This window comes from Apodemus sylvaticus, chromosome 5, assembly GCF_947179515.1.
Source record: "Apodemus sylvaticus chromosome 5, mApoSyl1.1, whole genome shotgun sequence".
NCBI classification, from domain to species: Eukaryota; Metazoa; Chordata; class Mammalia; order Rodentia; family Muridae; genus Apodemus; species Apodemus sylvaticus.
This window is the reverse complement of record NC_067476.1, coordinates 164726717-164752156: the sequence shown is the minus strand read 5'-3', so window position 1 is coordinate 164752156 and position 25440 is coordinate 164726717. Positions and strand designations below refer to the sequence as shown.

General features: G+C 44.0%; 2 protein-coding genes across 9 annotated transcripts; both read right to left on the bottom strand.

The window, feature by feature from the left end:
* Positions 1-745: 745 nt before the first annotated feature.
* On the bottom strand, positions 746-21040 carry Tpd52l2 (TPD52 like 2). Of its 8 annotated transcripts, none has more exons than XM_052184597.1 (8): positions 20866-21031; positions 17977-18053; positions 15740-15888; positions 14823-14882; positions 8962-9063; positions 5708-5749; positions 4446-4494; positions 746-2414 (listed from the first exon to the last, which is right to left on the bottom strand). In XM_052184597.1, the coding sequence occupies exons 1-8, from the start codon at positions 20882-20884 to the stop codon at positions 2319-2321; spliced, it is 594 nt and encodes a 197-aa protein (XP_052040557.1). In that variant the 5' UTR covers positions 20885-21031; the 3' UTR covers positions 746-2318. The 8 variants fall into 8 exon arrangements, with proteins under 8 accessions (XP_052040557.1, XP_052040555.1, XP_052040558.1 ...); XM_052184595.1 differs by having other exon boundaries at positions 17977-18122; positions 20866-21030; XM_052184598.1 differs by lacking the exons at positions 14823-14882; positions 15740-15888 and adding an exon at positions 7224-7330 and having other exon boundaries at positions 17977-18122; positions 20866-21040.
* A 1935-nt stretch (positions 21041-22975) lies between these two features.
* Positions 22976-25179, bottom strand: Abhd16b (abhydrolase domain containing 16B). The gene has a single exon (XM_052181606.1). The coding sequence runs from the start codon at positions 24639-24641 to the stop codon at positions 23217-23219; it is 1425 nt and encodes a 474-aa protein (XP_052037566.1). The 5' UTR covers positions 24642-25179; the 3' UTR covers positions 22976-23216.
* Between the last annotated feature and the right edge of the window lie 261 nt (positions 25180-25440).

Genomic DNA, 25440 nt, shown 5'->3' with positions numbered 1-25440 from the left:
AGACATTCATCACACCTCATTTTATGAGAACCAGAGTGTAGTCCTGAGGACTGGGTCCATGAACACAATCATGCATCCACAAAGCCCAATAGGCAACCTCTCATCCATAGATCATGTATAGTATATTGGTCTGCCTTCCAATATCATCTAGGGCAAATACTGAATTTCTAGCCCAGATGTAGTTGCTGCCCTGTGGTCTAGGCCTCCCCAGTGCAAGGGCCATTCCCCATCCCACCCACACCACTTAGCCCTTCTGATCTGGCCCACAACTCCAACTTACCCTGTTCACTAAGCACTTAAGGGTCTTCAATTACTCACCATTATTTCACATGGCCCCTCATCTGCAGAGCATACCTCCCAAGGATTGTTGTACCATGGGGAAAGAGTCTTCTCTCATTGAGACTTACGATGCTAGTCTTCTAATGCCCTCTTCTGCCAGGTGAGCTCCTGGCACAGCCTCACAGCAAAAATCAGCAGAACCAGCTGTTTACCAGGACTAAAAGGCCCCTTCCATGGAGCCAATCTTGATAATGGACTACAAACCCCTACACTGCATGCCTAGTATATATCCTTGGTCTTATCCAGAGATGCAGCTTCTACACAATTCCCTCCTTTTATATGCACACCAAAGACTTGTAATTTATACATGATTGTCTCCTGCTTGTCCCTGTTCAAACCAAGGAATCATATACATTTACTCTGATCTTTTGTCATTATCCTAAAAGATAGACCAAACAAATGAATGTGGATTTTCCTCCAAAGACTGCTTTATTGACAAGTTGCCTGCTAATATTTGTAGGAAGATACATCAGTGACCTGCACTCCTGTAATGAACTCCCTCACACAGCTATTGTTTTTAATGTTGGAAAAGAACACACCAATAATGTGTTCTTCAGCTCCCCAATTAATTGCTGTTCCTTGCTTTGTGTGGTACAGTATTCTAAGGGTATCCAAAGAAAAACCAGGGGTACTTGATAATCAGAATACCTCACACTGTATCAAACCAGAAACTAAAATGGACAAATCTCACCTCACCCTAGGAGTGCAGAGATGTGTATACAACAGATAAAAGTCTTTGCCCTGCTAAGAGCCATTAAGGCACAGTGCTGCCCCTCTCTCCAAATCATGACTCTCAACACACAGGGCCCTGGTGTTGAGAGGCTGCAGAATGTGGCAATTGGAGGCAGGAGGAAGGAACTTAGAAATCTTTGTAGCTCCTGAGAAAAGATGACAGCAGAGTTCTGGCTGAACCAAAACCGCATCCCCTACCTGACGTGCAAGGCTAGTTCTGCTTTTCATTTATTTACCATGTAATGAACAGGCAGAAACTATGGACCAGAGCCCTGCCCACTGTCAGTAAAGCAACACTGTGCAGGGCACATCCTATTCAAGTGCTAAAGATAAAGGCTTTTTTTCTACTCTGTGCTCTCCTGACCGCACAAGAGCCCTGTGGGTCAGAATGGAAAGCTATTGGAAAATGCCACTCCTTAAGAGAACCAAATTTCACACTCTAGGAAAAATTACTAGAGAAATAAAATGTAATAACTGGTACTGGCAGAGTGTGAGATGGGCCAGAATAAAATTCTACATAGTATTATAACCCATTAAAGAACCTTCATTTATATAGATATATAAAACAAAACTATAAACAAAGCATAAGGCAATGTAAGGCTTGAGTTTCAGCTTGAATTCAAAGAAATAATATTCAACAATGAGGCTAAAACTGTCTTGCCTCACTTTTTCCTATTTAATTTCTGAAAAGTCCATTACATTTAAAAATAGTAAATCTGCTTCTGCCAAAGCCAGGCTGTTAGTGTAAGAATGAAGCAGTTGCTTATGTTTCCTTTCTAGGGTCTCAGAAAATAGAGAACTCTCTCAGTCCTCAATCTGTATGCAAACTGTGACCATACAATATGACCTAGGTGAGTGTATTCCTTCCGAGTTAGGGAGGAGGTCAGGAAGGAAATATTGTTCACATAATACCCAACACTTGGTCTCTCAATATTCTGGTGAGACCTTCAAAGGGAGCATGGGCTCCTGTTCAGTACTCCTCAGGCCCCTCCACCCTGTCCATTTCCTGTGGCCCTGGAAAGGATGGCACAGTGATCTGCTTCATCTATGAACTTTAGTGTAAAACATTTATGTACAAGACTGTTCTCTAATTCATGCCAAGGCAGCCACATCTGCATAAACATGGGTATGACTGTCTTCACAACCAGCTCTTCACTGTCTCTGGCTGGTTGCTCTGTCATGCAGAGTTGCAGCTGTGATGATAAGGGTGTGCTTCTGTATTCTGTGGCTGGCAAGCTAGGACAGGCTTAGAAAGGCGCATGATCCGGCAATGTCTGGTCACCACTTCCAGGTGAGGAAGGGAGGTTATCGCTGCCATTCTCTCTGCCACCCACAACCTTAGACTATGGAGAAAACAGAGAAATTAAGTCAATCTAAGACACAACAGAAACAGAATAGGCCCAGGACCATGCTCTCAACTCTCTGCATGGGTCTATGCATCATGGACACTAGTCAGCAATGAAATAAAATGAGTCAATGACACACAATAGGTTCTCTAAGAATTATACATTTTGCTTAGAAAAGCACTCAGTGTGTGATTCCACCAGAGTGATGATATTCTGTATATTTATTAAGAAATGTTTCTTGGGGGGAGAAGACTAGAGAGATAGCTACTGTTCAAGAGCACCTGTTGCTTTTGGAAAGGATCCAGGTTCAGTTCCTAACATCCACATAATGGCTCACAACTATTCTTACTCCAGTTCCAGTGCCTTTTTCTGATCTCCAGAGTACCAGACACACACATAGTGCACATACATACTTGTAGGCAAAACACAAAGGAAAAAAATAGGAGAGGTTATATTATATATCCCTGGCTGTCCTGAACTCTCTATGCAGACCAGAGTGGCCTAGAATTCACAAAGATCTACCTTCTCTGCCTCCCAACTGCTAGGATTAAACATTCTGTTTATGTGTACATGGTTTTATGTAAAGACAATCTCTTATAAGCAATACCTGTCAGTAAAAAGCCTATTGACAATTAACTGAGGCAGGATAAATATGAGGTGGGAGAATAGAAGGAAGAGAGATTCTGGGAAATACTGAGGGATGCAAAAGATTTGCTTGGGAACACTGAGGAGAAGAACATAAGAAGACAAGAAGAGGAAACCAGCCATATAGCTGAACTAGGGTTAGAATAAAAGGGATAATAAGAGCAAGTCAAAAACAAGTCAAAGGCTGGGCGGTGGTGGTGCACACCTGTAATCCCAGCACTTGGCAGGCAGAGGCAGGTGGATTTCTGAGTTTGAGGCCAGCCTGGTCTACAAAGTGAGTTCCAGGACAGCCAGGGCTACACAGAGAAACCCTGTCTCGAAAAAACCAAATAAAAAACAAAAACAAAAACCAAACAAACAAAAAAACAAGCCAAAGCTTATGGCCTAGGCATTTATTAATAAGTAGTTAGACTCAGAATCATTCCAGGAATGGGCTGAGAAGAAAAACTTGGATTTATTTTTTACAATTGTATGAATCCATGTGGAGACAAGAGATTGACACTAGATATTTTCTTCCCATTATTTTTAAAAGCAGTTTATCTCACTAAATCTAGCTCTAGGACATGGCTAGTGTACCTAGCCAGCTTGCCCTGGAGATATCCTGTCTCCCTGTCTCCAACTCCAGAACACTCTAAGACTGTAGATAGGCTACCACATCCACCTGGGTTTTTCAGGCTAGGGATCTAGATTCTAGTCCTTGGACCATCAAGAATGCTCAGCAGGAAAAGGTTCTTGCCACTACTTGACTACCTGAGTTTGATCCCTAGAATCCACATGGTAAAACGAGAGACAAGTTTTCCTCTGACCATGTATACCATGTATGCCATGGCATGTACACACACCCTCCCCAAAACACATTTTAAGAGATAGAATTGAATTTGAGTTCTGACTCTTATGCTGCATGTGTTTTATCCACCAAGTCATCTCTACAACGTAAGAAACACTTTTGAAAGAATAAAACTACAGAGATAAAGAATAGATTAGAGGTTGGCAGGGAAAAGAAGAAAGGTGGACATGACTGCAAAGCAGCCCTGATGAATGAGCATGCTGCTTTATCTGGGGGTGGTGACACACACCTATATTCCTAGCACTCAAGCAAGTAAACTCAGTTAAAGGTGAGCCTGGTCCACATAATGAATTTCAAGCCAGTCAGGGCTGCTACACAATGAGACCCTGTCTCAAAAGTAAGAAATTAAAAACAAAACTTTTTTTTTTGTCCAGAGACTTCACCCAACTTCAGTAAGATGCCATTACCATACAACAACATGAGAGCTGTTGTTCTCTACATAAGGTCCCGCATCAACTGGGTCGTCAATAATAAAGATGTTGACACAGTAGATCATACCCATGCTTAAAGAAAACATACAGTTCAGGAATTGGTACCTTTATGGTCCCCACTCGGTCTTCAAATGACTTGAAGGTTGCAGAGTTCCTTTAAAGAGAGGAGAGAGACGTTGTTATGAAGAACTGTTTTGTCACTTTTATCAAGTTGAAAGACCTAGGGTTAGGAGTCTGTCTAGCTCCTAAACTCTGATATAAAAATGTAATATAAGAAAAAAGAGTATAATGGCCCTGCAGACTCCACAAAGGATCTCATTTTGTGGGGGTTTCCCTGGTTGGGTCCAGATGACATTTAAGAATACCACAAACCCCTAACTACAGTGTGCAGATCTAAGTAGATGGCCCTGATTAAACTCAGATGCAGCTCATTGGGGGCATTAGCACTGAAAAAACAAGACACCCTTGGTTGTCCCAATTCCAGAGTAAGAATGTGGTTCCCCCACTATCACAAATTATTCAGTCAAGTTCCTACATTTTAGGAAATCACTGAAGTCAACATACACAGAGTACAAGTGAGCATCACCCTGAAACAAACACTTTCTTGATTATATTATCTCCTCTGGTTTTTTGGTGTTGGGATTATATAAAGTCCTAGAGTCTTTCAAGTGTATCTTCAGATAAACCACATAAAATCACAGGCTAGGTAGTGGTGGTGGGCATCTTTAATCCCAGCACTCAGAAGGCAGAGGCAGACAGATCTCTGAGTTAGAGGCCAGCCTGGTCTACAGAGTGAATTCCAGGACTACAACAGAGAAACCCTGTCTTGAAAAATAAAAAAAAAAAGGGAAATCACAGAAAGTTTCAGAATAATAGAGCGTAGGAAAACAGAGGACAAAGAAGATCCTCACACAATAAGATTCCCCAACAGGCTTCCTAAAAGAGGATAGACTTTGCTAAGGCACTATGCCTGGCCAAACAGGTAAGAAACTATTGTTGACTACACTAGAGATAAATGTTCCTGTTGGATTCTGAGAACGAGTTCTCTAGAGATCCATCTGTGGAGGGGCCAGGTGTATATGCCAGCCTCTCTACCCAAGCCTCCTGAAACCATAGGCATCCAGAGCTAGAGCTTGCAAAGTTAAGTATGGGCTGGAGATTCGTAGAATGGTTCCCTCTGGAGGCCCCCAAAGTTTCCTTCCCACCAGCTCTTCCTTGCTAGCTTACACATAGTTGTTAGCTAAGAGAATGATTAGCTACCAGAAAATGAAGACATATAGATTGGGGGATATAGAAATACAAGGTGTGACTCATATTGCTCCCCACCCCAACACAGAGACATTGCTAGACCAATGGAAATACATTACCTCATGACAGGCATACTTATCGAGTGGCGGATGGAGTAGCTGCTGCTTGGAAGCATGATGAAAGCAGAGAAGGAAGCAAGAATTAGCCCATCTTGCCCAGATCAGCCCACACTTGCCAGTTTATCTCAAATATACACCAGTTTCTCAGTGAGAAGCAGCAGCAGCACCATCAGTAAGCTACTGACCCTTTCCCCACAATGCCCTTCCTCCCAGCTCCTGGGTTCCCACTGATGCCATTGCCGAACAGTGTCGCTGACAAAGAAGAACATTGGGAAACTGAAGCATACTTTTAGTCTCACCACTGGGGAGGCAGAGGCAGGCAGATGTCTGAGTTTGAGTCTAGCCTGGTCTACAAGTTCGAGGCTAACCAGGAATACATAGTGAGACTCTGTCTTTAGAGGGAGAGAGAGAGAAACTGTATGAAGACCTAGTTCTAGGGTTTTGGAAATACTTGGTCCACAGTCTTCAGGAACCCACAGCAAGTTGAAATAATATTTTGGCAAAAGTTTAACACCCAGGGTAAGTTAAATACAAATATTTTTATAGTTACATATTTCTCTGGTTTGGCTTCAGACCTCCCAGTCCCTACTACTAGGATGTGGCAATATTGCATGTATCAGCATGAAGACCCCTGATAAGGAGTATCTAAGGACTCTCAAATAATAAATCAGATACAACTCAATCTGAGCCATAATACTGCTTCTCACAAGCAAGAAAACAGGGTCTGCACATGATAGGATTGAGAACATGAGGGACAGGGTTGGTATTTCCTCCTATGTGAAAATGCTTATTTTCTGGCATAAACTTAGACATGGATTTGCCATATGAGGTTAGGTCAGTCACTTATTACCCCAGGAACATGCAATCTAATCAGGCTCAGATGAGGCACTCAAAGTTGTACAGCCATACAGACCATGCCTTGTGATCAAGCCTGCTGGGTACTTTCCGGAGGCTTACCTACTGTCACCCAACAAAGCTTCCTACAGTCCTAGTAGAGTCCTCCCTGACCTAATACAGAGATGTGTCCATAGGTCAGGTCCAAGGTCACCTTACCTAAAGGATTGTGAAAACGGATGAGCCCTGAAAGATAGCAGCAGGAAGAAAGAAGAAAGCATTATTGAGCAAGGGAGGTTAATGCCATACAAGAGCCCCAACAGAAGCCCTAGATCCTTCTGCTCAAATTCCAAAAGGTTAAGTGGGTTGGTGGGTGAAAAGGCACTCTGTGAAATGCTTCTTTAGTGCTCAAACTTATAAGAACAGCAGAATACATAGCCTCATCCCAACTCCACAAAAGGCTGATAAGAAAGTATAAGAAAACAACCATATGGTTTGTGGCACTGTATTTCTGAGCATTGTCACATGTACAACAGTACACACTATTTCAAGCTAAAGGAAAGAAAACAATAAGAGGTCTAAAGAAAATATCTGAGACATAAGTAACCTAGTGAGCAAAGACTTGAGATATGATACAGTGATAGTAATACAGTTCTAGGCTGTATTACATACCGATACCAACCTAGAACATACATGTCCAAGGGCAGCTGCTAGCATGGAACAACAAAGCAACTCCTCCACAGTACAACCAGGTCCTCCACCTCTAAGTTCCTGGATTCTATGAATGGCCTTGAGCAGAAGAAACACAAAAGAAACCACTAAAGAACACACTCTCAGCCGGGCGGTGGTGGTGCTCGCCTGTAATCCCAGGCCAGCCTGGTCTACAGAGAGTTCCAGGATAGTCAGGCCATACAGAGAAACCCTGTCTCAAAAAAAACCCAAACCCAAATCCAAAAAAAAAAAAAAAAAAAAAAAAGGACACACTCTGTAGACTGGTCCACCATGGACAGAATCATCCATCTACCCCAAACTCATGCTATTAGCTTCCTGAGCCTAGCAGGCATTCTCAAGAACTAGGCATGCTCATTCATGAGCCTGAAGGACCTGGGCCTCAGAAACCACTGTGATTATTTGTGAGAAGATACAGCTCTTGCATGAGAGAAATCAGAGTTTAATACAAACACTAACAGATACACTTCTCCCTAGGAGATGATACATTTGGGCACCATGACCACAACCAGCACAACCATCCAACTGGAGAGATCCAGTCAGTTCTTCTGGAAGCTCGGATCACTGTGGCTGGCTTACACATGTCAGAGTAGTGAAACCAAGCATTCTCACAGTGCTATGAGAGCAGCACTCCCAGAGACCCTGCTAACTGCCTGCCAAATCTATACTATAGATAATCCCAAAGCTATACACTGTAGGGGGTCAATGGACAATAATCTCAGTTCTCTGAGGAAAAAATGGAAACATTATTTCTTCTCCAACATGGAGGAGAAAAAAACCAAACAGGATTAGGCCATATAAAAAAGAGCTCAATCAAAAGAGCTCTCATCAATCAAGAAGAGTTCAGTCTTTTTGAAGAAGACTGAACAGGCTGGGCATGGTAGCCAATACTCAATACTCAATTCAATACTCAAGAGATAGAGGCAGATGCATGTGAACACCAAAGGCTGCATACCCTGTCAGATTTCTACCCAGAATGTTCCGAATAAACAAAAAAAGAAGTAAAAGTTGGGTGTAGTACCTCCAAAAGCTGATACTATAGGATTACCATGAGTTCAAGACTTACTTGGACTCCAGAATGAGGCACAATCTAAAAAAGTCTACAAAAAGACCACGACTTTAATCCCAGCAGAGCCAGAGGCAAGTAGATCTATATGAGCTCTAGAGGAACCTGATCTACAGAGGAAGTTCCAGAACAGATGGGGCTACATAGAGAAACTCTGTCTCAAACAAAACAACCTCAAACAAACAAACACACACACACACACACACACACAGAGTGAACACCTGAAATGAGCAAGCAGCCGAATTTTCAAGAATAATAGAATAGGTAGTTCCTGGGAGCTAGCCAGGATACTAGTGGTATAACCAGTAACTACCCACCACCAAGTATAGTACCTTATATTTAAGAAGCTCCATGCTGATCCTAGAGATAATATGTGGCCCGACCTAATGTAAAACCCATCCCATCATGATTCCAATTCCAAGGCTACTTCATTGCTTTGTAAAAAAGCTGCAGGGAAAAGAGACTAGTGATCTTTCCTTGAGGAATACATAAAGGGCCAAAGGCAGACAACAAGAATAGGAGGAATTCCCACAAAGTTCTACAAGTATACTGGTCCAGGTTGTCATAGGTGTCTCTAGGCTGTGGGTCTGAATCCTTGACTTGAAGCAGGTTTCCAACTGCTTACCTCATGTCTCCAAGCTTCCTGCTGATGGCAGAGCCCATGGTGGACAGGGCAGCTGATGTTTTCTGTCCAGCCTGTGAAAGAGTTTCTTGAGTCTTCTTGTAGCTAGGAAAAAGATACACTACTTAGACTAAACAGCAAGGGCAGCATCGGTCCATTATCAAAATAAAACCCCAGTGTGTAGAGAGCAACCAAAGAAAGCACAGGGAGAAGTCTGGTGGGTGGTGAACATTTACTAGATGGTGGGGGCATGTTCCGTCAGCCCCTACACTGCTGACCAACTTCAGTTCCTCAACTTCCAATTTATCTAAACATAACTTGAGTCTTACCAGTCTCCTGCTTTCTTATGATACTTCTGACTACTCAAGAATGCAAAACCTACCAATTACAGAGAAAATAGACCACAAACATGCTGGGTCTGGTGGCACATGTAGGCAGGCAATAATGGAGCAGCAAAGACCAAAAGCGTTCTCAGCCCTTGATCAAGTCAATTCAAGCTCAGTTTCCCCTTCCTCTTTCCACATAGGACGGTCTTCCGAGGCAAGAAAGTACAAACTCAAGTGCATCCATCCATGAAGGACATCTGCAATGTGGATTAGTGCCTATGTAGTGTCTTCTTCACACTAACGAGTCCTTTGATTTCCAGACTATCTATACACTATTCTTCAAGAACATGCTCAATCCAAAATGCATGGGCAGCCTTGGACCTCAGCAAAGACTATCAGTCCCACTAACAATTGCTGACACACTGCCTGTTCTAGGTTCTTCTAAGACAGTAGTTCTCAACCTTCCTAATGCTGTGACTCTTTAACACAGTTCGTCATGTTGTGGTTGGTGACCCCCAACCATAAGATTTTTTTTTTGTTTTTGTTTTTGTTTTTTTGAGACAGGGTTTCTCTGTATAGCCCTGGCTGTCCTGGAACTCACTCTGTAGACCAGGCTGGCCTCGAACTCAGAAATCCGCTTGCCTCTGCCTCCCAAGTGCTGGGATTAAAGGTGTGTGCCACCACCACTTGGCATGATTATTTTCATTCTAATTTTGCTACTGTTATGAATTATAATGTAACTTTCTGATATGCATCATTTGAACCCCAATGGAGTTGTGATCCATAGGTTGAAAAGTCCTGATCTAAGAAGTCTAGTTCTTAAAGAGGAGCTGTCTAGGGGAGCACAGCACAGTGCTAGCTGTCTGTTTCTGCTTGCTATCTTTGCAGCTTTCACCTTGTAAGCTTAGCTTCTCCATTCACATATATGCACATCACACCAAGATATGGCTCCATAACCGTAAGACCAATGGGTTATCCCTCCCATTAGCATAATGATCCACAGGGATACCATGTATAAGAAACTTGCTTCCTAGTTGGTTCTACTACCACAGGAGGGAAAAAAGACACAACAGTCTCAAAAATGACAAAGACCATAACCAAAAAACCAAATCCCTCATTCAAAACCTTTAGGTCATAGCTCCTCACTGGATGAAATTGGAGAACTGAAATTGAGTCAAGAGCAGACAGATCCTCAGGAGACTACTTAGCATCCCCATGGTAGGCTAAACATTTTCTCTCCAGCATACCTAGTAAAGCTTGAAGTGACCCATAACTGGCTTTCTAAGCCCTTCCCATCCCTACTTCCTACAGGAGGTCTTGTGAGAGCATCTGTCAGTTCATGGTTAAAGGCAGATCTAATGACCCACAAAGGCCTTGCAGCTTCCTCTTGACCCTGCCCAACCCCAACCCCAAGCCTATAAGTACACTTTACTGAAAAACCATTTTTTTAAATAAAGTGTTTCTTTAAAACACTAAATTCAAGGTAACTAAAAATAGCAGCATTTAGTTGTAGAAATATAAATTCCGGATAACTAGTACCTAAAAAAAGGAGGAGGGGGAGAACAGGAAAAAGACAGGGGTAGGGGAAGAGAAAGAAAAAGAACTTTTCTTTCTCCAGTCAGTCAGTCATGGTAGCGCATTCCTATAATCCCAGCACTGGGAAGGCTAAAGTAGGAGGATGAAAAGTCTAAAGCCAGACTAAACTGCACAGAAACACCGTATTTCAAAATAAGAAAAAAAAGGGAGGAAAGAGAGGGAGGGAAGGAAGGGAGGTACATCATAAGGTCCTTATCACCCAGGTCCATAGACTCCAATGCTGCAGGCCCACTGTGACAGCCTTGTATAAGAAGCTAAATTCACAAGGTGATTGCTGGAAGACAGCAAGCAGAGACAGACTGCTAGCTAGCTAGACAGCTCCTCAAGACTTAACACTTCTGCCAGGCGGTGGTAGCAGTGCAAGCCTTTAATCCCAGCAACTGGGAGGCAGAGGCATGTGGATTTCTGAGTTCGAGGCCAGCCTGGTCTACAAAGTGAGTTCCAGGATAGCCAGGGCTACACAGAAAAACCCTGTCTCAAACAAAACAAAACAAAAAACCCTAAGTTCAACCAAAAAACTTTTGGTTCAACCAAAGACTTAACACTTCTTAGAACAGTGGTTGTCAACCTGTAGGTCATGACCCCTTTGGGGTTTTAATGACCCTTTCATGGGGGTCACATATCAGATATTACAATTCATAACAGGAGCAAAGATTACGGTCATGAAGTAGCAATGAAAATAATCTTATGGGTTGGAGTCACCAACGTCAGTATCAGGAACTGTGTTAAAAGGGTTGCAGCATTAGGAGGTTTGAGAGCCACTGTCTTAGAACCTAAAGCAGGTAGTGTGCCTGTCAACAATTGTGGATGTGTTTTCCTCTCGCTTTCAGAGCCTTCCTTTTGAGACTGACCTCACTTCCTTCTTAGGCTTACCAAAGAATACAGCTCCCCAATTACCATAATACCCATATCTAGGCAACCTTGTTAAGCTGCAAAGCTAGAAGCAGGGGCTTCTCTGTCATCTTACCCTGATTAACACTAATTGTGCTGTTTACTATAGCTCATATACATCAAAGTGAAACATGAATCAACAAGTAAGTACAGAATTTGTGCGGTACACTCAACACTGTTTCTAGTTATTGCTACCTATAAAAAGAACTCAAGGTTTCAAGACCCATAGGACACGGATGCTCCTTTATACACAAATGGCTGTCTAAGACAGCAAGGCTCTCCACAGCATCTTAGCTATGTGAGTGCAGCCCAACTTTCCCAGGGCTATGCACAGAGGGGCAGACATTCACACCTAATGAGTCCTATATTGTTCCAGTCCTTCAGCATCCTACTGGCTGAAAGGAATCTATAAACTCATGGTCAAAAAGGTCAAGAAGTTTGCACATATGGAATTCCTCTGCAAAAGTTCTGGACAGAGTGACTCCTGCCAGCAGTGTGTCTCCTGAATTCTGATCAAAAAAGACATTAACCAGGCAGAAGAATCAGAGCCAAGTGGCATCTTTAGTTTTATCCCTAATCCCCTGGGATCTCAGTGCAGAAATGCCTCCCAGTTAGGAGTCACTGCTAACAGCTCTTCCCCCAAAAGTTCATACAAAACACTGGAAAAGTTCTCTGCTAGAGAAAGTGATTAGAATGGAGTATCCCATAAGCTACATTTTCACACAAAGTCACAGATTTCTCTGGGAGAAATCAAGATTCCATGTATTTTAACTGAGTTCTTTGAGAAACTATTCAAGATGGCACAGACAGCTCTATACTCAGTGATTTCTCAAAACACAATGAATAAACATTTTCCCAAGACTATCTTCACATTGAATCTGCACTATGAAAAGACTTCTCCCTTAAGCTTTATAATAACTGTTGCAGTAACTTTTCTTCACATTGTGGGAAAGTATGTCTCTGTATTTTCTTTCTTTCTTTCTTTCTTTCTCTTCTTTCTTTCTTTCTTTCTTTCTTTCTTTCTTTCTTTCTTTCTTTCTTTCTTTCTTTCTTTCTTTCTTTCTTTCTTTCTTCTTCTTCTTCCTTCCTTCCTTCCTTCCTTCCTTCTCCTTCCTTCCTTTTCTTTCTTTCTTTCCTTCTTTCTTTCCTTCCTTTCCTTCTTTCCTTCTTTCTTTCTTTCTTTCTTTCTTTCTTTCTTTCTTTCTCTCTCTCTCTCTCTCCCTCCCTCCCTCCCTCCCTCCTTCTTTCTTTCTTTCTTTCTTTCTTTCTTTCCTTCCTTCCTTTTCTTTTCTTTCTTTCTTTCCTTCTTTCTTTCCTTCCTTTCTTTCCTTCTTTCCTTCTTTCTTTCTTTCTTTCTTTCTTTCTTTCTTTCTTTCTTTCTTTCTCTCTCTCTCTCTCTCCCTCCCTCCCTCCCTCCCTCCTTCTTTCTTTCTTTCTTTCTTTCTTTCTTTCCTTCCTTCCTTTTCTTTTCTTTCTTTCTTTCCTTCTTTCTTTCCTTCCTTTCTTTCCTTCTTTCCTTCTTTCTTCTTTCTTTCTTTCTTTCTTTCTTTCTTTCTTTCTTTCTTTCTTTCTTTCTTCTCTCTCTCCCTCCCTCCCTCCCTCCCTCCCTCCCTCCCTCCCTCCCTCTTTCTTTCTTTCTTTCTTTCTTTCTTTCTTTCTTTCTTTCTTTCTTTCTTTCTTTCTTTCTTTCTTTCTTTCTTTCTTTCTTTCTTTCTTTCTTTCTTTCTTTCTTTCTTTCTTTCTTTCTTTCTTTCTTATATGAGCACACTGTTGTTGTCTTCAGGCACACCAGAAGAAGGCATCAGATTTCATTACAGATGGTTGTGAGCCACCATATGGTTGCTGGGAACTGAACTCAGGACCTCTGGAAGGGCAGTCAGTGCTCTTAACTGCTGAACCATCTCTCCAGCCCACATCTCTGTTTTCAAGTGTTAATTCTGTACCCAGCAGAGAACTGATTGCTGACAGAATTTTTGAATTGTCGTTTCTATGGCCCATCAGCAGATTTTCTATTTCATAAATATTCATCCTTCCTCACCTGCCTAAAGGCAATCTAATGATATATCAGAGGTTGTCTTGCTGCTGATTGGTTGTATAAAAGAGCTGATGAGCAACAGCTGAGAAAAAATAGGGGGCAGACCTTTGGGGCAGAGAGAGTAAAAGAGGGAGACAAGAGCAGACACAGAGGGGAACAGATAGGACACCTACACCAGGGAGGTATAAAGCTAGCCACAGGGAGGTCGTAGGCTAGAATAATTGGGTTAAATTAGATGAGCTAGCTGGGAGACTGCCCCAGTGAAAGGCCTAAGCTTTAATCTATACAGAGGACTGTGTCACTATTTATACTGCTGACAGGTCCAAGAAAGACTCCTAAAGATAACCATGTCAGCATTTCCTACTAAAGAGAGATGATTCTGTCGCAGTCAAATCCTCTCAGAAACCATATCCAAGGTCTGATTAAATCATGCATCAACCTGATAAATGACAAAAATATTTGAATCTGACTAGTACACAGGTAATTAACAAGCCATTAACTAAACTAAGGATCCCAAAACACAAGTCACTAGACTATAACCTTCACAGACATACAAGGCTGTCTACAAGTCATGCTCTTCTAATATTTTATGTGGTTGATAGTGTGGCACCTCCGGACCACAGAACCTCATGAACCCATCTACCTCCACCCCAATTCAAGAACCTCTCATACCCCAACAGCTGGAACTGAATCTAAGGGAAGAAGACAGAAGACAACAAGTACAAAAATCTATCACTACCAACTAGTCAGATAGCATCAACCACCATGTCACTGCTTAAGTCAAGGTGAACAAAAGACATTGATAACACTGATAACTTTAAACATGGTCTGTTGATTGAGTAGATTTCTCGAACTATTATACTCTATCCTTCAGGCACTTAAAGCATACTTTTACTTATGCTTGGGAAGAGAATGATAGCCAGCAAGCACTGAAGAACTGCCCAGGACACAGTTTCCTGCCCCAGGAAGACAGAGAAGAGTGAGGAAGGACACTGACAGCGTGGGTGGGCACTCACAGGTCAGACTGCGTCACTTTCTCATTCCACTCTCCAAGTTTCTCAGACGTTTTCACATAGCTAGAAACAGAAAGTCTGTGGTGAATATTTGGAAGGATTTCAACCCAAGCTTCAGGTTCCATAGACGACAGAAACACCATCTGGCAACAGTTCAACTCTGTAGCCCACCTAAATGGTCTAGAGCAACTACCACACCCATAGAGGCCTAGGGCTACCTAGGACTTTACAAGACAAAAATGATCATGCTCTTTCCCAAACACGACACAAGAGCACCTGGTCTTTCAATCATAGAGGACTTCTGAGAACAGCACAGACCATGGCCCCTGCATGCTCTGATTGTTACCAAGAAACTGGACTCAAACTCCCAAACATCCTAAAATAGAAGCATGGGGTTTCTATAGGTAAAATTGAGATAATGTGACTTGATTTTTGCTTCTGTGGTAAAAGGTTTCTAGAGATATCCTCCAAAAGAATGCTGTATCAGAGGAGAAATATGGATAAAACATGGCAAACTCTAACCAAATTCTAACAACTCAGTCACATGTGAGCCTGGTACCCACTCTTCTATACATACAGAAAAGTTCTGTTTTTTGTTTGTTTGTTTTGGTTTTGTTTTTTTTTAAGACAGAAAAACTATTCTAAGGACCTCATTGATGCTCTGACTAATTTTGACCCAGGGGAAACACTTTCTTCTTGGATACCTGGCTAAGTCCATCCACCTTTCAAACATATGCAGATTCTCTCCATGAGTAAACACAGGCACAATCCATAAGAACTCAAGTCTTCTGGTAGTAACCAGAAGTTGTAAAGTATATCATTCCCCAACACTCCTACACTCCACCACATAAAAAGAGGCACACCCCAAGTGAACACTTTCTTAGCCAAGGGAACATCCCCACCATGGGACTGGTACCTACGCAGTAGAGACCTGCACATCATGCCAGCTCCTAGACAGGTTCTGCTTCAGCTCCCCTAACGTGGAGAGGCCCAGCCTCCTTTTCAACTCTCCACAGTGCCTCTCTTTGGCTGCCAGCACCTGGCGCAGAGTGACAATTTCTTCTTCCACCTATAAAAGAAGCAGGGCTAGGGATATATCTCAGTTGGTAGAGTGCTTACTTTGCATAAAAAAAGGCCATGAGTTAGACATCTAGTACCACAAAAAATAAAAATGCAGTTGACACGAGAGGCTATGACTACTAAGTGATGTCCAACAAACATCCTTGGCTATCCTGTAATGGCATTTTCTCAGAAGTTTTCACTTAGAGAAACACGGTTTGGTTAGGTGGTGGTGACACACGCCTTTAATTCACTTGGGTTGAAGAGGCAGATGTAGCTCTGTGATTTCAAGGCCAGCCTGATCTACAAAACTAATTCCAGCCAGTCAGGTTTCTACATAGAGAAACCCTGTCACGAAAAACAAAACAGTTTGTCTTAAAATTAGCACCAACAATGGCAGCTGTTCTGCTTTTAACTGGAATTAGTACCTTAACCTCCAAAGAATTCTACCCCCACCCTAGTGAGCAGTTCTGTAAGACTGAAACCACTTCTCCATGTTGCTAAAGTTTCAGGACAACCAAGAGAGTCAACCCTATCAGAGTTCTTCCATGAGACGGGACATGAATGTTAGGCTATAAGTCCTTTTTCCAGCTGAACCTAGGCCTGGCTTAAACACAGCAGGTAAAGCTGCTAGCAGTGGGGACCCACAGGGGAATCCCCTATACAATGAAAAGGAAACAGAACTGACAGATGGACAGACACCTCCATTTCTTTCTTTCTTTCTTTCTTTCTTTCTTTCTTTCTTTCTTTCTTTCTTTTTTTTTTTTTTTTGGTTTATTTGAGACAGGGTTTCTCTATATAGCCCTTGCTGTCCTGGAACTCACTCTATAGACCAAGCTGGTCTCGAACTCAGAAATCCGCCTGCCTCTGCCTCCCTGAGTGCTGGGATTACAGGCATGCGCCACCACCGCCCGGCTGAGAAAAGCATTTCTAATAGCAATTATGGTGTTCCAGAGGTCAGCTCCAAGCTTTGGCAATAGCCAGTTACTCAAATCAAAGAGAAAATTTCATTGTTCTTATGACAGTTTGAGATTAAGACAGGGTTTCTCTGTGTAGCCTTGGCTGTCCTATAACTCAGCCTGTAGACCAAGCTAACCTAGAAGATCCAAGAGGCTCAAAAATCCACCTGCCTCTGCCTTCCAACCTAGAAGATCCAAGAGGCACAAAAATCCACCTGCCTCTGCCTCCCAAGGGCTGGGATAAAAGATGTGCACTACCACCCAGCTTTTTAAAAAATATATATAATTTATGTGCATTGGTGTTGGCCTGTATGTATGTCTAAGTGAATGAGTCAGAAGCCCTGGACAGAAGTTGGTGATAGGTGTGAGCTGCTATGTGGGTGCTAGGAATTGAATCTGGGTCCTCTGGAAGATCAGCCAGTGCGGTTAACCACTGAGCTATCTCTCCAGCCCCATGAAAAATTCTCAATAATAACAACCTGAACTTTTTAAAGAAAAGTAACTTCTGGAAAGAACAATTTTGAAGCCTTCCCACTGTGGAATGTGTTGTCAATATTTATAGTACCAGTATAAATAGCTATACTGAAAAAGAACAACTTCTCAGTCAGCACGGTGGTACAGTAGTCCTATAGTCTCAGCTATTTAAGAGAATTTCTTGACCCCACATGGGGGTAAGATGCCTTATCAAAAAGACAATAAAAAGAAACAAAACTAAATATGGTGGGTGTTGCTTGTAATCCCAGCACTTGAAAGATAGAGGTAGAAGGATTATGAGTTAGAGCCAACCTAAAACAAATAAAACTAAAAAGATCCAGTGGACAAATCCATGATATCTTAAAAATGACATTCAGATGTTAAGGCCAGCAAATGGCACATGTATAGACATCATTGTATAGACATCCTCTTCATGCAGCACCTAGTGCTTCCAGACAGGTGGTAAGATTAGATTAGGCCCTGCCGCCTCCAACAGGTGACTCAATCTACTCTTTAGAAATAGGCACATACAAAGAGATATAGCCTAGTAAATGCAGAAAGCAAAGTAGCAACCCAGCTCTGTCACAGCATATACTATGTTCTACAATCTGTATAACCCAAAAGGACTCATGATCATCTCAGGACAGAATATAAAACCATAGTACCTTAGCAAGCTCAGCCCGAAGCTCTTCTTCCTCCACCTCTGTCAGGCCTTCTACAGCTGGAGTCCGGTGGACCACACCTGGGTCAACAGGGACATCAGTCATAAAATCAGACAGCACACCTTTGTTAGGAGAATTCAGGTTGATATCTGCCAGAGAACAAAAATGAAGTAAAAAAGTGTCAAGTAAGTTGTTACTCTACTAGGAAAGAAGCAAGAATGGAAGGAAATGGGTTGCCAAAGGAGGGCAGGAGAACATGAAAACCAGAAATACCTCTAAAAGCCTATGATGACAGTCTGCACACTGGATGGACAACAGTTATTTCTTGGGCATATGAGATGCAAACCCAATATCACTTTGTGCTGCTGGAGTACAAGATACACTAGCTAAAGTAGCCAAACTTTAGGTTCTGTTTCACTTGTGAAAACACTACCTTTTACAGTAAGGAAACCCTGCTTTAAAAAAGGTAGTACAGAGGGCCAGAGAGATGGCTTAGCAGAGGCCATAGAAGAATGCTGCTTTTACTGGGTTTTAGCCTGCTTTCTGAAACCATCAGAACCACTTATACAGGGGTAGCAGTTAGCTAGGCCCTCTCACATCAATCAATCGATCGATCAATCAGTCAAGAAAATGTCTATAGGCCAATCCTATGGAGGATTTTCCAATCCATATTTTCTGAATTAAGATTCCTTCTTCACAAAGGGCAGTGATGGCACACACCTTTAATCTAGCACTTGAGAGGCAGAGGCAAATGGATCTCTGTAAGTTCCAGGCTAGCCTGGTCTACAGAGCTAGTTCCAGGACAACAAAGGATATACAAAGAAACCCTATCTGGAAAAACAAAAAATGTAATTAATTAATTGAAATTCTTTCTTCCTACATGACTCTAATTTCTATCAAGTTGACATAAAAACTAACCAGCACACAGAATAACCAAGTTTTATGTGAACCTGGCTGGAAAATAAGCTATCCTTAATATTTGGTGATGATGCCAGTGGATTCGTCCTCTCCTCTTCCCCTCTCTCCTTGATGCCAGGCTAGAACCACAGACTCACATATAATAGGGAAAGGCCTTTCCCATTATTGTGTAATAGTTTCCTCTGGCTGGGCAGTGATGGCTCATGCCTTTAATCCCAGCACTTGGGAGGCAGAGGCAGGCAGATTTCTGAGTTCGAGGCTAGCCTGGTCTTCAGAGTGAGTTCCAGGACAGCCAGGGCTACACAGAGAAACCCTGTCTTGAAAAACCAAAAAAAAAAAAAAAAGTGTCCTCTGAGATTGAAACATTCTATCCAGCAGGGAAAGCTCCTTGAGCAGAAAGGTAAAAAATTCAAAATAGCTTCAGGAAGTCCCCAAAAGTAACTAGAATCACTATTCCCCTCCCAGCCAGAGTCAATAATAAAAGCCGAGAGTCCCTCACAACTTGAAACTGAGCTGCAAAGACTCAGAAGAGAAAGGTGGCAGAGCCGGAAGAAGCAGACACTGAGCCAGTTGATTGGAAGAGGTAAACTTCTTTATAATGAGGCTCCTGGAAAGGACACTCTCCAAACTGTTGAGCTGCCTGCAGGCTGTGTATTGTGTTCAAGGTTTTCAGTTTTGTGAACTATCACCCACGTTGGGGTGAGCTTTACTGTTGCAGCTGTCTTTGAGTCATTTCTGCTCCTGTATGTAACCCCAATAAAACAATAAAACACATTGGTTCACCAAAGTGGACTTTGGTCGTATCTGTACCTTTGGCCTGTTCTGAGTTCCCTATCTGGGGTGAGTAGACATGTGTGTTGCATCTCCCAGAAAACATTTTGTCACACAATGACTGAACCACATCCTTAGCAGTGTCATTCCAGGGACCAGAATCTACTGCTTAAAGATGAAAATAAAACAGTAGATAACCTTCTGAATATGCAAATTCCCTTCAAAGTAGAAAAAATTCAAGAATGTATAAAAATCCAGAAATTCTTTTTTTTTACTTTATTTTTTAAATATTTTTATTTTCTATATTCTTTGTTTACATTCCAAATGATTTGCCCTTTCCCGGACCCCCCCTCCCCATATGTCCCATAAACCTTCTTCTCTCCATCCATTCTCCGATCACCTCCCTCCTTTTTCTCTGTCCTTATATTCCCCTCCAATGCTAGGTCAATCCTTTCCAGGATCAGGAGCCTCTCCATACTTCTTCATGGGAGTCATTTGTTATGCGATTTGTGCCTTGGAAAACCCAGAAATTCTAATGCTTAGGTAATGTGTTGGTGCAAGCCAAACAGTAGAAAGGTTTTTGAAGTTAGCCAGTGTAATTAAGTAAGCATCCCCAGGTGTACCACCTTCTCAAGATTTTAATCTCCTGAGCCTGAGCCACAACCCCATACCGGTCTCAGGTGTCTGTTTTGGCAACAGATCTGGTGTTCTGGGTGTGCCCCTGACTCAACCTTTCTCCCTCGAGATAACCTCTAAGTAGGCTACAGTGGCGTTACCACCCAAGCGGCACTGCTCTAAACACAGGGATAGTTGCACCGCCCCTTCCCCGTAGGAAGCCGCCCACAACGTCTCTGCAGGAGCCCAGCGCCAGATGTGGTATTCCTTACGGCCCAACGAAAGATAAAGAGCTGCAGAGCCAGCAAGAGGCGGACAGAGGGTGAAGCGCATAAGGAGAAATATCTGGAGTTATGAAACTCTAGAAACTGAGAGGGAGCCGAGGAACGCCGCTTCACAGTGCACCCAAGGGAGGCCGCGGTGCCATGGCAAGGCAGAAGTACACACAGCAAGACCATCACAAGCCTAGAGGTCAAGGGCCTGTGGCCGAAGAGAAACCGTGGGTTGGTCTGGCAGAGGCTGAGGGGGACGGAGGGGCCGAGTCGCGAGGGCAGGAATGCGGCACAGCCCCTGCCTATCTGCGGGTACCTTGGCTAGCGGAGTCCATGTTCAGGCGGCAGTTGGGTGTAGCTGGCGTTGGTGCTGGGATCGCAGGTACTACAAGAGCCCAGCCCCTAGAACTGCAAGCTGGCAGCTTCGTACACACGAGCCTGTGGAATTGTAGGGCCGCAGTCGTTTACGTAATCAGCGCCGCGCCGCCTTCCTTCCGCTCGCGTTCCTACTCCTCCTTCTTCCCGCCCTCGGTGAAGTACTGTCCAATAAGAACGTCTTCTGGCTACCTAAGACAAATCTTTCAATTTGATAGGTTAGACTACAGCGAAGCAGGAAGCAATGCTTCTAGTCTGGTTCCACAGTAACATTCTAGGGTAAAAAGGACAGAACAGCTGAAGCTCAGATTGTGTTAACAGTTCTCTGACTTCCCACCTTAAACTCAACTGCCCATAAGACCTTCGACCTTGCACCTCGACGGGTCAAACTCAGGCCTGTGCACTCCCTAATCCCAGTCAACCTATCCCTACCCCCTGTAAATTCTTTTTTTTTTTTTAAAGATTTATTTATTTATTTGAGTACACTGTAGCTGTCTTTAGATGCACCAGAAGAGGGCATCAGATCTCATTACAGATGGTTGTGAGCCACCATGTGGTTGCTGGGATTTGAACTCAGGATCTTCGGGAGAGCAGTCAGTGCTTTTAACCGCTGAGCCATCTCTCCAGCCCGATTCTTTTGTTTTTTGAGGCAGGTTGCTTGCAGCAAAGGACGACTTTGAATTTATTATGATCCTCCTGCGTCCACCTACCCAGTGCTAGGATTACAGGAGTAAGCCATCACAGCTGATTTATACCCTATTGGGGATCGAGAATTCAGAACTTGATGCATGCTGGGCAAGCACTGTACCAGTTAACTTGCTTTGGCAGCTTCTTTATGGAGACGTTTTATTGTCTAGGGAGTGCACTTAAAATGAACAGAGTGTGATTCTTCCTCTTGCCCTGCAGGTGCCACTCTCTCCAGCTGGATTCCTACACTAGTATGCCAGCTGTTTGGGAGCTGCTGTGTAGCTTGCATTATGGCACTGGAAGAGTTCACACAGCACTGAACACCTCAGGGGTCTGTTAGACCCTCCCAATAACTGAAGTCCAGCCAGGTGTAAGTATCCTAGTGCTTTCTTTTTATACCAACAGGTGAGCCAGCACTGGTGCCCCTCCCAGTTTACAGATGAGCAAACTGGGGCTAAAGTAATTTTCCAAAGATCACTCCAGAGCTTTGAGGTTCTTATGGCTTTATGTCAGTGTCTGTATCAACACTGACAGAACAAGAGTCCCCCTCACTCCAAATGAGGGAATCATGACCATTGGTTTGCTAAAAACAAGCCTTACAATTTTTTTTGGCCCTTGTTTTTTTTTTTTTTTTTTTTTCCCCTGGAAGAAAAAAAAATCCTTAAGATATTCCCCCTCTTTCAGAAATGCCCTACATACAAAGTTGAATTTCCCTCTCCAGCTAGACCCCAATGAATACTAGTTCCTGGAAGCTTCCCACTACCTGTCCCTTCTCTGGCTCTTCTCCCTACAGGAATCTTCTTGCACAGGACTAGGTGATTCATTGACTGTGGAAGTATCCTGTTCAAGACAGTCCATTAATATATCTTTTCCATTTACCATCCTTGCTTAAACCCAACTTGGTCAGCCCCTGTCCACAGGGCTTGAAACAGCAAGAGCAGTAGTCCATTCTTCATGTAGTGGGTGACCACAGTGCAAACAGTGGAAAACTGAACACCTGTCATTCGGTCTGGCCCAAGATGACACCCAGTAACAAGTGGGTAACATTAACACCCGGTAACAATTCAGGATCTCTAAGACTCAGGCCACCCCGTGCCCTGTTAATATAGGCCTGCAGTCCCTCTGTAAATCTCCCCTCTATAGAATACAGAAATGAGAAGGTGTATTGCACAGCAGCAACTGCTGAGACCTGCTAGCAATGAGAACCAACAGTGCCAGGAGTCTCTTTTCACTGGGAACTACTTGAATCTTTCATTGGTGTCCTTTTCTCATGAGCTACCCTGTAGCCAAAGTCATGTGAAAGGCACTTCCCTGTGACTCCACATCCTCCCTTGATCAAACACCACACATTACCATAAGTTGGATCAGGTTTATCTTTACATTGCCTTTGAGAATTAGGCACAGACATTCAGATGTTTGCAAGGAAGAGAAAGGATGGAAGCAGAAAAGAACAGAATGAAAGTGAAGGAAGATATACTGCCCACTCTCCCAGCCACCAAGATCGTCAGCAGGGCCAGCTTTTCTGTAGAGATGTAAGGAGAGGAACAGTTGGGAGCAGCTAGAAAGTGTACAAATGCCCAAATGCATGAATCACATAAACAGTGGCTACAGTTTCCAGGGCAACTGGAAGTCCTCAGGCTCCAGTGGACTGCAGTGAGTTGCCTCCAGGTTCTTAAGGTGCCTGCGTGCCAAGAACAGTGCGAGCTGCCGGCGCCGCCGGGCACTCAGACCTTGGCCCACGAGCCAGGGGAAGGAAGGTCCGTGTGGCCCCCAGGTCTCTGTATCGTCCAACTCCTTCTGGCAGCTCTCACGATAAGAACGAAGTGTTGCCAAGCACCACTCATCATCAACGCGGTATCGTGCATATAATGCAGTTTCTTGAGCCAAGTTGCTGGCACGTAGCCAGCGGGTTACCACTGTGTGGCCCTCGTGGGCCATCACAGAGGGGTATCTGTGCTGCAGAAGGCGCAACAGTAGCTCATTGCCACGGTTACCTTCCACATCGCCCTCCACTTGGCAAGATGGCAGCGAGGCTATATGGCCAGGGGTGCTGACAACATCATCTTGTATACGTCTGAGCAAGAGTACTGGGCCTGGGTAGCAGCACAGCTGCTCAGCAACGTTGAGATTGAAGTGCTCCCGTACAGTGCGTACTACCAGCCCCTTCCAACTCTGGGGCATAACCTTCAGTGCTAGTGGCACAAGATCATCAAAGGTGGCATCCAGCACTAGTGCACCTAGTTCTGGGTAAGTCATGGTGGCCCAAGTGGCTGTGAAGCCTCCTATAGACCAGCCATAAACCACCACCTGTGCTGGCGGGAAGTGTAGACGGTGCAGTGCATATTTGACAACCACATCCATTGCATTTGCATCATGTTGCGGGAAAGGTGCACCCGTGCTGCCCCCAAAGCCAGGGTGGTTCCAGCCTAGTACTGAGTATCCAGCCTCGAGAGGTGCGGACAGGCAACCCATCTCATAGAAGCCAGCATTCCCTTCACAGCATATGACCAGGCACAGACCACGGCCATGGCTGCCAGGATGCTGACGGCGATCCATGAACATGGTGTCAATCTCGTTCCCATCACAGGCCACCAACTTGGCACGCCGCCCACGGTAGCGGTCCACTAGTCGCTCCTGGCCCTGCTGCAGTAGAGGCAGAAGTGCGCGCGTCATCAAGGACATAGAACCGGGGTATACAAGCCAGCGGCCCAGTGAGTGGGCCAGTGCATAGCTAGCAAGCTGGCTGGGCAGCTCACGAATCTGCTGGAGGAGGCACTGCACTGGGCTCCGAGCTCCACGTGGAGGCCTTGAGAGTACGTCCCCTCCCAGCGCCGCATCCTGTAGCAGCCATACACCTGCAGCAGCTGCAGCACAGGTCAACGCTCGGTGACTGCTATTACCAGTGCCTGGAGCATGCAGGTCATCCCAGCGGAAGTCCACCGGCCAGTTGCGGAAGTTGTAGCTGTAGTTTGCTGTCAAGTAGATCTTGAACACGTGCACTAGTGCCTTCACAAAGCAGATGACACACATGGGCACTGGAGCTCTGCCCTGTACCTTGAAGGCCCAGTCCTAGTTGTGGAATGACAGCAGGAGATGCAGGCCTGGCCCAGCCGATGGCTTCAGAGGCAGGGGCCACGCACAGCACTCTGATGGCATGCCTCCTCTTGGTAGGTCCCAATGGCCTTTGTGACCTGTGCCTTCCAGGGTCAAGGGAAAGCTGTATGGCTCTCAGTTTTGTGAGTCATTGTTGCTGGGAGAAGTGATGCTAGGGTGACAGGCTCACAAAGGGTTCTAAGGCTTGGTATATCTCTAGTTCTGTCCCACCCACCTAGGAAAGTGTCTTAGGACCTCACAGCAGCTTCCTACCATGTTTTTACCACCGTGAGCAGCTCCCATCTCCTCTGCTGAAGGTAGGCAACCAAAGAGGCCAGAAATAAATAGCCTTGACTTCTTCCTTATTAGAAGAAGACAATAAAATAAAAGGTTTTCCCACACTAGGGCCAAACTTGTAGTTGGTAACTCTCTCTTATCACCTCCTTGGACTTTTGGGTTCATTGGTTTACATTTCCCAGAAAATACCTAGGTTAGAACAGAGCTTCTGTTAGAGTCAGAAGATGTATTTGCTCATAGCCTGACTCCTGTAGCCCTATACTTACCTTCCCAGGAAGGAGTTATGGAAGGCTAGGAACATCTTCCCATACCTCTACACACACACACACACACACACACACACACACACACACACACGAACACCTTTTCTGAATCATTTTTCACTGGGCCTACAATAGCAAACACCTCCAGGTGGGTCCTACCTAACTGTAGATCCTCT

Excerpts from the sequence above, each read along its gene's own strand:
- Tpd52l2 (XM_052184595.1), bottom strand. Across the intron at positions 9,064-14,822 it reads AAAGTGACGCAGTCTGACCT|CTACAAGAAGACTCAAGAAA; the intron begins GTGAGTGCCCAC and ends TCTTTTTCCTAG. Across the intron at positions 2,415-4,445 it reads ACCGAGTGGGGACCATAAAG|TCTAAGGTTGTGGGTGGCAG; the intron begins GTACCAATTCCT and ends TTTTCTCCATAG.
- Abhd16b (XM_052181606.1), bottom strand. The coding sequence starts at position 24,641 with ATGTGTGTCATCTGCTTTGTGAAGGCACTAGTGCACGTGTTCAAGATC.